This window comes from Cyanistes caeruleus, chromosome 11 (genome assembly GCF_971803275.1).
Source record: "Cyanistes caeruleus chromosome 11, bCyaCae1.hap1.1, whole genome shotgun sequence".
NCBI lineage: Eukaryota > Metazoa > Chordata > Aves > Passeriformes > Paridae > Cyanistes > Cyanistes caeruleus.
Window position 1 is genome coordinate 20,553,584 of NC_141711.1, and position 11,285 is coordinate 20,564,868.

At 54.0% G+C, this 11,285-nt stretch overlaps 2 protein-coding genes across 3 annotated transcripts; both read right to left on the reverse strand.

The window, feature by feature from the left end:
* Positions 1–2,748: 2,748 nt before the first annotated feature.
* On the reverse strand, positions 2,749–6,072 carry LOC111935266 (T-cell surface glycoprotein CD1b-3-like). 2 transcript variants are annotated; one of them, XM_023935652.2, is made up of 6 exons: positions 5,894–6,072; positions 4,437–4,697; positions 3,634–3,918; positions 3,260–3,544; positions 3,043–3,139; positions 2,749–2,925 (listed from the first exon to the last, which is right to left on the reverse strand). In XM_023935652.2, the coding sequence occupies exons 1-6, from the start codon at positions 5,964–5,966 to the stop codon at positions 2,880–2,882; spliced, it is 1,047 nt and encodes a 348-aa protein (XP_023791420.2). In that variant the 5' UTR covers positions 5,967–6,072; the 3' UTR covers positions 2,749–2,879. The 2 variants fall into 2 exon arrangements, with proteins under 2 accessions (XP_023791420.2, XP_086702477.1); XM_086846351.1 differs by having other exon boundaries at positions 3,043–3,164; positions 5,894–6,064.
* Positions 6,073–8,693: 2,621 nt separating this feature from the next.
* On the reverse strand, positions 8,694–11,119 carry LOC111935267 (T-cell surface glycoprotein CD1b-3-like). The gene is made up of 6 exons (XM_023935653.2): positions 10,964–11,119; positions 10,478–10,735; positions 10,044–10,325; positions 9,670–9,954; positions 9,481–9,577; positions 8,694–9,314 (listed from the first exon to the last, which is right to left on the reverse strand). Exons 1-6 carry the CDS (start codon positions 11,040–11,042, stop codon positions 9,254–9,256), a joined length of 1,062 nt encoding a protein of 353 aa, XP_023791421.2. The 5' UTR covers positions 11,043–11,119; the 3' UTR covers positions 8,694–9,253.
* Positions 11,120–11,285: the final 166 nt, after the last annotated feature.

Consider the following 11,285-nt stretch of genomic DNA (forward strand, 5'->3'; position numbering starts at 1 on the left):
TAACCCCTCTGCTTTAGCTCCTTCTCTCTAAAATGGGGCTCCAAATACCCCCTCCCTCCACAGGGCTGAAAAAAGGTGTGCCATAACAAGAAGGATTTGGTAATTTTTAACAGTTATCAGGGATGCAGGAGGTAAGACTTGAGTTGCCCACTACAAGTGAAAAGAAAAAAAACACTTAGACACAATTGCTCTTTGCTGCTTGGCTTGGTTGAGCTGAAGGAAGTCCTGAGAAAACATTTTTTCCAAGAAAGGTTACCAAAGCTGACAGTCTTTGTCTGCATTGTAACTTCCACTGGAAGACTGAGAGAGGGATGTGGAATGCAGTCCTGGGATCAGGAGGTTTTTAATGGCTAATGCATTTTCTGCAGATGTACAAAGCGTCATCTGACATATGTATACTTCACATGGATCTTATTTCCCAGAAATTGAGGTGTAACTGATAGGTCTCTGTGCCTCTTGGAAAGTGTGTGCCTTGATTAGAAAGTATTGGGGCCTTCAATGCCTTTGAGGGGGAATAGAAAACTTGCATCTTGGCAGAGATATTTTGGTTGTGGGGTTAATTCGGCATCAAGAATTTAGGCAGGAAAGCATTTTCTGGGGATTAGTGACCATCTGGGAGAAACCAATGGCCTAAGAAACCCTGATTATTAGTGTACAGACCTTGCTCTTACTCAAGGTCATTAGTAGGGCTGTAGAGTGTGGCTGGATCAGAATCCAAATATCTGTTAAAAGGTGGCCACTGACCCCTGAGGAGTTTGTGCCTGGTTTGTGGCCAGCTGCAAATTAACTGGTACTGGTGAGAAGGTTTTGAAAGCATTCAGAGACCATGTTTGAATGAGGGATAAAAGGTTTACTGATCAGGTAAGCTTTAAGCTTTTCAGTTTATATTATCCATCAACAAATTAATTTTACAATATAGGCTTTACCCTGGAGCTCATTAGAAGCAGTTTTGCTGGTGTCAGTCCCCAAAGACGGTAGTACCTTGGTGTCTCAGATCTCTCTCTGCCTGGCATACCCTCTAGCAAAAGATGTTTCTCAAAAGAAGCAGGAATTGCAGGATAACCCACCCAATCAGGGAGATTGTATTGCATTGATAAGAAATCTGAAAGTTTAAATTTTCAGTAGTTTTATAGACACGCTTTGTGTACATGCACATAGGTATGTGCCTTCATGTGCCAGAAAGAGGGAAACGATGTGATGACAATGAGGTCCACAGAGCTCCAGTCATTCTGGAGCAAACTGCTTGGATTATTTCACTCTATGTCTCTGGCTCCCCCAGACAGGTGATGCAGCACGGCTTTGGGTGTTTAAACAAACTCCTTCCCGGTTTTTTTGCCTTTATCTTGAAATCCGGAGCCGAGGCGGGAAACGCCTTGGGCTCATCCTCGGCTCTTCAGTGCTGGGGAAGACGGAGGGCTGGACCCGGGGACGTGCGGAACCGGGCGGGAAGCGCCGGCCCGGGTTTGGGCAGGGCCGAGGGCAGGGCCAGGGGTCCGGGTCAGCCCCAGCACCCCAGGGGGCCGCCCCAAGCCCGCCCGGTGACCGGTGACGTGAGAGAAGCACGGATGGCATTGGCGAGCGGGCCGTGGCACAGCCAATGGGGGCGTGGGGCGGGCGGGGCAGCGGCACCGGCATCTACCGGGAGCCAGGTGACGTCAGGTGCGGCACGGGGCACCATTGGCACCATTGGCACCGGGAGCCAGGTGACGTCAGGTGCGGCACGGGGCACCATTGGCACCGGGAGCCGGGTGACGTCAGGTGCGGCACGGGGCACCATTGGCACCATTGGCACCATTGGCACCATTGGCACCATTGGCACCATTGGCACCATTGGCACCGGCACCGGGAGCAGCTGCCCCGCGGCAGCACACCAAGGTCCGCACCTGCAGAGATCCAGCTGCGGCCTGCGGAGCAGCCCAGCGCCGTGGAACAGAGAGACTGTGACCCTATGGAGACACTGCGCTGGAGCAGGTTCCTGGCAGAACCTGAGACCCTGAGGGGAAGCGACGCTGGAGCAGCGTTCCTGAACCCATAGAAAGGACTCATGCTGGAGCAGTTTGTGAAGAACTGCAGCCCGTGGACAGGACCCGTGCTGGAGACGTTTATAGAAGACTGTCTCCTGTGGGTGGGACTCCACACTGGGACAGAGTAAGGAGGAAGGAGCAATGGACAATACATAATGAATTGATGACAATCCTCATTCCACATCCTGCTGTGGGGTGTGTTCCTCAGAGTCTCCCAGAGCCTCAGCATGGCTCTTTCGTGACTGTCAGGCGTAGGAGAAGGGTGACAATGCCTTCTTCTTCCAGCTTTTACAGAGACAGGAGGCAGGCATGGGGGCAGGAGTCAGAAGTGGAGGAGATCCTGATCTAAAACCATTCTGGGCTGAGGGTGAGATCAGCCCTGGAGATGGAGCAGCTCAATGTGCTCAATGTCTCAGGGGTGTCACTTGGGTCCTCCCTTCCCCTTCTCTTCCCAGGAAAAGAGCTCACATCTCTCCATCCCTCCCTGATTTGTGGCCTGCTCCACACCACCTCTCACTTAGCAGCCCCACAGTGCTCTGGCCTAGGAACAGACACTGGCCATGGAGAGATGTGGGAGAGGCTGTCAGAGGACTGGCTTCTCCTGCCATGCCAGGTGGAGACCAACCTCTGGCTGTAATACGGAGTCTCTGTAGCGCACTGAGGAGTCTTCTGAGGAAAGCTCCTGAGGGGGAAGAAGGGCTGAGAAGCACAGGAGTCACGTGCATCAGGGGAAGTTTGTAGCTGTTTAATGCGGTGGTTTTCCAGAACAAAACCGTGTCAGTGTTGATGGGTCAGAGGTGGGACATGAAGTAAGAAGGGAGAGCAAGCTGTTGTTTCTGTGTGCAGAACCAGGCCTCAAATGATGAATTCCTGGGTATCCCATGCAGCCTCGTTACCCTTCCTGCAAAGGGTATGTATGAGCTGGGCTGGCAGTCATGCAGTTCACTCCTACAGAGCTTTGCTGCTGCAAGCCCTGGACCGATAAATCCTACAGCAGGTGATGGGAGGGAGAACTCACCTGCGCTTCCACCACCAGAATCCCCCAGCAGAGGCTGTGGCCACAAGAAGCAGCACTGCAATGATGATGCTGATGGTTGAAGCTGGGCTGCCATTTTCTGGGACAAGGAGAGGAGAGGGCGACTGTGAGGGTGGCAGTGCCAGTCAGGAGCTGTTCCTCACAGAGGCAGTGGCTGCTATCTGCAGCCTGCATCCCATCCCCCATGGGTGTTCCCTACCCCATGGGATGAGGAGGCTGCGGGTGCCCAGGCTGTGGTGGCGCACACGGCAGGCGTAGCTGTGCCCGTTGCGGGGGGTCACGGCCAGGACACTGCGGAGCTGGTAGGTGAAGTCAGCGTTGGGCAGGATGCTGCTGGTGTTGAGTGCTGGGCCCGGGGGCACCTCCTGCCCATCCCGCAGCCAGGCCACACTGATGGGACGGGGGTAGAAGCCAGTGACATGGCAAACAAGCAGCAGCTGGGCTGGGCTGGGGGTGCGGGCGAAGACCGTGGCCACAGGCAGCTCTGGGGAATGAGAGCAAAGGGGTGGGGCACGGCTGGGCCCCAGTGTGGGGGGCTTTGGGGTGGCTGTTGCAGGGTCAGGGTGGTCTCACCTTGTTTCTCCAGAATTTCCCTCCCATACTTCTTCAGGGTGAGGAAGTTTTTGTGGCAAATCCAGGTGGAGAGAAGGTGCTCCAGGAGCACTGTGACGGACTTCTGCCTGTTAAGGCTCTCGCTGACCAGCTCTGCCACCTGGGATGCTTGCTGGACTTTCCAGTGCTGTTTGTCTACCTCAAAAGCTATGAGGTCTCTGCCACCCCAGCCAACTTTCAGGAAGCTCTGTCTTGTCGTATTGGGGTACAGCACACAGCCTGCACGGGACTGGACCACCAATGGGTCTGTCAAGGGCAAAGCCAGTGGAGAGGTCCCGTGAGTGTGTGGAACATGGGTGGCATGAGATGAGATGTGGCTGAGGGCATATACAGTGCAATTGGCAGCAGGGGGTAAGGCCATGCTTCAGGAGACCCCAGACACCCTGCAAGCCCTCAGGCCCCTTGGAAGAATGGAGTGATATCGGTGTGGGGCGCTTGCTTAAAAAGAATTCTGTCCCCCAAAATATTTGCCCCCAATTTTCTCTTTCATGATCTTTGCTGTGTCAGTCCTGCAGCTCCAATAAATTTGGTTGCAGCTCCCTGATGTACAGAGGGGTTGCTTATGCCAGATGGCAGAAACCCCAAGGGGTATTTTTGGTCTGCTGCTCTACCCACTCCTGGGCATATGCCCCAGCAGCTGCAGTGTTGCAGGAGCTGTTGCACCCTGTAAGACCCTCCCAAACGTCATCCTGGTGTGGAGGAGGCTGCAGCCAGAACGTGGGGAGGAGGACTGGGGCTCTAGCAGGGCTCATTCCTGTACTCACAGTGCTGTTTTGTCTGCTGAGCCATGTTGTGCACAAATCGGATCATATTGCGCAGACCAATTTTGTACTGGGACATCAACTTTTCCCCCTCGCCTTCAGCTGCAGCCTGGCTGACCCAGGGCCAGTGGAAGTGGATGCTCCAGTTGGCTGGATGCAGTGCTATGATGGGTATATCCTCTACGAGACCCACGCATGACACCTCAGCAGAGCTGATGTTGGCAAAGACACCAGTCAGGAGGTACTGGATAACCTCTGGCTGTGCTAGGAGAGAGGATGGAGACAGGAAAAGGTGCAAGAAGGAGATGAGTGGAGGCACTAAAGGGGAAATGGGAAGTGGAGGTACTGGAGAGGGAACAGGGGATTCAGACCAGATAATAACAAAGAAATTTTTTAAGTGAGGGGTAGTGAGACACTGCCACATGTTACCCAGATGTATGGTGGATGCCCCATCCCTGGAAGTATTCAAGCCCAGGTTGCTTGGGGCTCTGAGCAGGGAAGATGTCCTTGGCCATGGCAGAAGGGTTGGACTGAATGGCCTTTAAAGGTCCTTCTCACCCCAAATCATTCTGTGCTTCTATGATTCTTTGCTCTTCATCCTGCTCAGGGTTGCTTTCCTGTCTGAACTTCCTCTGACTTCACTGCTCTTTTTCCTTCTCTATTTTACTTTCAACAAAGTGGTTGTCTCCTGCAGAGGATTTTAGGCATTTTGTCCCCTCCGTGCCATGCCTCCCTCCCAGCCAGAGCTGCTGTCTGACTGTGCAGAGCAGATGAAGGGGCACCCTCCTGCTTGTTTGGGGTGATGTTCCTCCCAGGAGAAGCACCTGTTCCAGGACCTCTATCGGCCAAAGACCTGGACGTGGTACAGAGGATGGTTGATAGGAAAGGGCATTTTGTCCAGGTTTGGGGCTCCCTGATAGGACTGGGACACCAGATCAGCCTTTGTGTCTGATGCTGCCTGCCCTGGAAGTGTAAGGTCTCACGAGGCTGTGGTAAAGCTCTCGGTGTGACGGCAGCACCCGAAACTCCGGCAGGTGCGGCTCCCTAACGAACGCAGGGCTGCTGCAAGGGGCCCTCAGCACCATGTGGGGCTGAGATCCTCCTGGCACCCCTGGGCTCCCTGCAGGGGGAGGGCACCTTGCAGGCAAACTCAGCACCCAAGGGTGCTGGCTGGGGACCACTGCTGTCTCTTCTGCCTGTGTGCCCAGGGCCCTGTGTTGGAGCTGCTGGGGCAGAAGTCCTGAGCTGGAGGCAGGAACAGAGAGGGTGGGCAGGGACAAAGCATATTTGGGTGATGCACGGTGGGAGGTGACCCTCTGATGCTGGGAATCCTCTGGGAATCACTGTGCCCCCATATGGCACAGTGGCCTGGCTACGCCTCCCCTGAGCAGAACTTATGGGGTCCTCTGGCAGGGCTGGGGGGGTGAGAGCAGTTGAGGTGAGCCGGGGCTCCCACTTACCCTCTGGGTCTGCCCACATCCCAGGGAGGAGGCTCGGGAGAAAGAGGAAGAGGAGGAGGTGAGGGGGCTGCATTGTGCTTGCGGCAAGGCTGAAGCAGCAGCAGCAGTGACTGTTGGAGAAGAAAGAACCTGTGGGACCCCAAGCTTCAGCCCAGCCCAGCAGTCACTGCGGTGGCTCTGCACCAATTGGGGAATCAACGTAGCAGGGAGGAGCTCAGAGGTCCCGAGCTGAAGGCTGGGGACGTATGGGAGGGACAAAAGCTGAAGTAAGGTTTTGAGCACCAAGTGCTGTGACAGGCTGGGATGGGGAAAAGCCCAGCCAGAAGGAGAAGGCAAGGAAAGAGAGTCCCAGGAAACAGCACTAGGAAAAAAAATATTCAAGCATCTAAGTTGGGTTTTCCTGACTCCCCCTCCCCACCAATATTACTATCCCTCTTCTTGTGGGATGCATTAGCACCAAAGCAGGTGACGATGGCTTTTGGATTTCATTCCTGACTGGAGAAAGATGGTTGCTGTCTTCTCAACCTCTACACAGGGAGAAGGGATTCTTTGGGACAACCCCTCCTGCTCCTGGCACCTCCAGCTCAGGCTGCTCCTGCATCACTTGTCTAATTCTGGGGATAGGGCTCCCAGGGAGGAGCTGTTCCACCTAGTCCCAAGCTGTAGGACTGCTCTAAACACCTAGGGATGGGCCTGGCAACTCCCCTTCCCACCAGCTCTGGTGTAGAATCCAGTTCCCCACCCCAAAAGCCCCCTGTACATGGGGACAAAAATGGTGGGAGCCTTCCCCCTGCTCTGGCCCCTCCAGCACCAGTGTCCAGTGCTGGAGGGATCATGGGGTGACCAGAGTCAGCCTCCCCCACAATGTCCCCACTCGACTGCTCCTCTCTGATTCCTCCCATCAACATGCAGTTTCTCTTCCCTTTTTTGGGTTAAGCCTGCACTGGGTGGGGGGAAGGCAGAACTAAAACCACAACCAAGGGCAAGTCTGAGGGGTGCATCTTGGTAGCAACCAAACACTGAATACTTTTTCCATGGAGCTGTCCCAGAGAGAAGTAGGGATGCTGTGGTGGCCTGGTGGGCCCAGAAATGACACCAGCTTCCCCAGCAGCATGACACAGGGGATGTCCAGCTATGCCACCACAAGGTCCACACCCCTCCCACTAGTCCTAGTCCCAGAGGAGAGTGTTTGGCTGTCAGGATGTCAAAGCACAGCCATGGGGCAGCCAGGGAGGGAAGAGACAAGGGGCCTTTTATCTCTGCAGTCCTGTGAGGTGAACACTTGTCCCCATGGTCTTCTCTGAGATGACTGCTGGTCACTTCTTGCTGAGCAGCTGAGAGGCCATTCGCAGCCCTCTGTCCTGTGCAGGTGCATGTGACACTGTCAGTGTCTGCTCACAGGACAGGACCAGGCACCCGGCTTGTGTGGGTGGTCACAATGTGTTCATTGGAAATTCTTCCAGATGTCTCCCACTGTTGCAGTGGATCTGTTTTAAAGTTCTGCTTTAGCCCTTCTACTTCTCTACTGAATGTACTTCTCATGTTTGGAGGTTTTTTCACTTCCTTTTTTGCTTACAACTTCTTCCTCCTTCATATTATCACTTCTCTGGTGTGAAAATTATGCAACGGGGTAGGGGGCTGTTGGTCCACACAGACCATTGGTCCTCAGAGTTCTCTCAAGTGATCATGGTCCTCAGAGTCACCCCCAGGTTACCACTGGTCCTGACAGTTCCCTCAGGTGACGTTGGTCCTTACAGTCCTCTCAAGTGATTACTGGTCCTCAAAGACCCCAAAGGTGACATTGGTCCTTGTAATCCCCCCTGAGGTGGAGGCTGTAAGCCCCAAGTCATGCCTGGGTAAGTTGGGGTGGGGTTGACAGGGATGCCTCTGGGTGCCATACTGGGTGGGTGGGTGAGCAGTAAGAACTGCTGCACTGGGCTGTGATGAGGTGCCTTAAGAACCCTCTAAAAATGCCTGGGTGGGGCATGTTATTGTAAGGTCTGTTAGGGGATGTGAGCAAACGCTTGCAGACACCCCCCTGGTACCAGGTGTTTGTGTGTGTGGTACTATAGGGTCTCTTGGGAGGTCATTCACATGAACAGCTTTCCTCAACAGGCTTCCTCACTGGCTGCACCTGCTTTCCAGGTCTTCCCTGGAAGTCATGTCCACAGCAAAGAGGTTCATCTGTCTGTCCCAAGTCAGCAGGGGCTGGCAGAGGCTTGGTGTCATTCCTCTTGCAGCAAGGTCCTTGAGCCCTGTGATGCCAGCAGGTTCTGGCTGCTAGGGAAACACAGTCCTCACCCCAGCATTGTGGTTTTTCCAGGGTCTAGCCAGGGGACAACAAACACCATTGGATTTGTGGTGGATATTTGTGGTGGCCACAAGCCCGCCAGATTTGCTGGCTTACACATGGCTGCCAGACTTATCCCAGGAAACGCTGCAGGAAGTTGTCCAGTGAAGCCAAACGTTTTGAAGCTACGTGTTCAAGTTGGTTGGGAGCATGAATTATCTGCCTTCCTGTGTGTGTGTGAACTCTGCTATCTTTGGTGGGACATGGGCTTCTTTTGTCTCCTTTATTAGGAGCCTTGGGGTCACTTTATCCCCATGTGCACAGTTGCTTATTTCCATGCAATGTGTGAGAACATGTTCATATATGCACAGACACATATGTACTGTTTTTTCCCCATGCCTTGGTGCTTTCTGCAATTAGTGTCAATAATTCAGCGGTGTTTCAGCTTCTATATGTGGCTGATCAAAACCTCTGCAAGCCCATTCAACAGCTAAGGAAAGGCAGATGATCTTAGTGAAAATATGAATGGTTTATTTCCTTTTCATACACATCTGCAGCTCCCACACATTACACCAGAGTTTCAGTGTTACTCAGCACTTTGTAAAGCCATTTATGGCCAGGTTCTTTTAGTCTGTGTGGAACAGTTCAGTCTCAGCACAAATATTTCTGGAGTATGGTTAATAAAGGCATTTTTAAGGAAAAAACAGTACCCCAAAGTGACAGTAGAAGGGGACAGCTTTTCACCTTCTGACAAAACTGTTACTGAAGCAGAACCAGGAGAATTTGCCATTGGGCACTGAGGTGCCCTAGAGCAGCAGTGGGTAGACAGGTCAGTGGCACAAGCTAAGAGATGATCACGTGAGGAGCTCTCAGACTTGCATTTGTGTTTGTTTAAAAAATTCAAGTGAGTCAAAACCTCAGTTTTCTCTTGCCATGTTTCTCTTGTGCATCTCTTGTGAATTGAGTTAGTCTTGCAATTGACAATGCCCAGAAGTTAGGTGAAGCAGAAAAACATAGTTCTTGCTGTGAAGGCAGTGGGAGGGGATAGGGACTGCTGGCTCCCTTCTGAGCTAAGCTTCTTTGCTCAGGATGGAGTTCCTGGACTCTGATTCCTGCATCTGCTGGTGCTTTCTGAAATGAGAGTGAGACAGCTCTGCTCAATGGCAGAGACCTTGTAGGAGTGCAGACAGCATCTGACAGGAACAAAGCAAGAGCTTTACTGCTCAGTGCAGAAATCCCCATGGCATTTCCACTCCTCCTCTCTCACTGCTGTCCCAAGGGGCAGACAGGGACTCACCTTTGTCTCCACACCCAAAACACCGACATGGCAGCTATGGCCATGGCTGCAAGCAGCCCAGCCATGAGCCCTGTGATCAGCACCACTTCTGAATTCCCTGGGAAACATAAGGAGAAGCTGCCATGAACTTTCTGGGCTTTGCTCCATCTTGTGGGGCAGGGTGGCTCAGGCCCCATGGGTGTTCCCTACCCCATGGGATGAGGAGGCTGCGGGTGCCCAGGCTGTGGTGGCGCACACGGCAGGCGTAGCTGTGCCCGTCACGGGGGGTCACGGCCAGGACACTGCGGAGCTGGTAGGTGAAGTCAGCGTTGGGCAGGATGCTGCTGGTGTTGAGTGCTGGGCCCGGGGGCACCTCCTGCCCATCCCGCAGCCAGGCCACACTGATGGGACGGGGGTAGAAGCCAGTGACATGGCAAACAAGCAGCAGCTGGGCTGGGCTGGGGGTGCGGGCGAAGACCGTGGCCACAGGCAGCTCTGGGGAATGAGAGCAAAGGGGTGGGGCACGGCTGGGCCCCAGTGTGGGGGGCTTTGGGTTGGCTGTTGCAGGGTCAGGGTGGTCTCACCTTGTCTCTCCAGAGCTGCCCTCCCATGCTGCAGGAACACTTCAATGTCATCGACACAAGTGTCATTGAAGATGATTTCCACCAGCTCACTCAAGGCGGTGTAGTTCTGGAGAAATGACTGGACATACCGTGACAACTTGGTGTCCTGGGAGAGGGTCCAAGTGATGTTCTCTGTGTTGAAGCTGAGGAAATCCTCACCATTGTAACCCACATAGGCAAAGGCCTGGGAGGTTCTGTTGGGGTACAGGACGCAGCCTGCGATGCACTGAACCACAAAGGGGTCTGGCGGGGCAGAGAGGAAAGAGAGGTGCATGAGGGGCTGGGATCACTTTCCTGCACACATGGTCAGTGTCCCCTATACACCACCAGCACCATCAAATCACTCCTCACTTCCCAGCTGCTTTTCAGAAAGGGGATGCAGGGTGGGCACTCACAGGGGACGTCCTTTTGCACAGCCTCTTCATTGATCAGATGGTGGAACTTCTGTAAATAAATCTTAAGCAGGTTATCAATGGTGTCCCAGTCAGCGTAGGGCAGGGCTGGGTGCACCCAGGGCTGGCAGAAGTGGATGGACCATGTGTGTTTATCAAGAGAACCAAGTTCGATGTCTTCCAGCAGGCCCAGCCCCTCCGTTTCCACAAACGAGGTGTTTTGGAAGGTGGTGGTCTGGAGCAGACGGATAGTGAAGGTCCCTACATGAGACAAGGGTTGACAGGGAGGAGATGGGACTGGGAGAAGAGGGCTGAGGAAAGTGTAGGAGCTGAGGGATGGATCCTTGAGGTTGCAGGGATCCACAGGTCCCCCATAAGCCCCTTACAGCCTTTACAGCCCCAGTTCCCATCCCCTGCACCCACCTGGGGTAGCCAACCCCTGTGGAGTCCCATGGAGGTAGATGTGCATGAGCCAGGGGTCCCACTTACCCTTGAGGTTTGCCCATGTCCCAGAGAGGAGGACGGGGTAGAGGAGGAGGGAGAGAAGGCAGCAGTAAGGGGCCTGCATGGTTCCAGCAGTGAGGCCCAGAGTGTGCAGCAGAAGGGAGAACAGTCTGTTGAGAGATGTGGCCTCAGAGGTCTCCTCAGGCTGGCTCTGCCCGGGCAGCTCTGCTGGTGTTAATGCCCCTGGCAGCCAATGGGGCTGGCACTGAGGTTTAGGGGAGGGCTCTGAGGTTCCCACTTGGAGTGAGCTGGTGCATCCTGAGTATGGCTGTGAGTGCTGGGGGAATTTGATTGTCAGCAAGGTTGT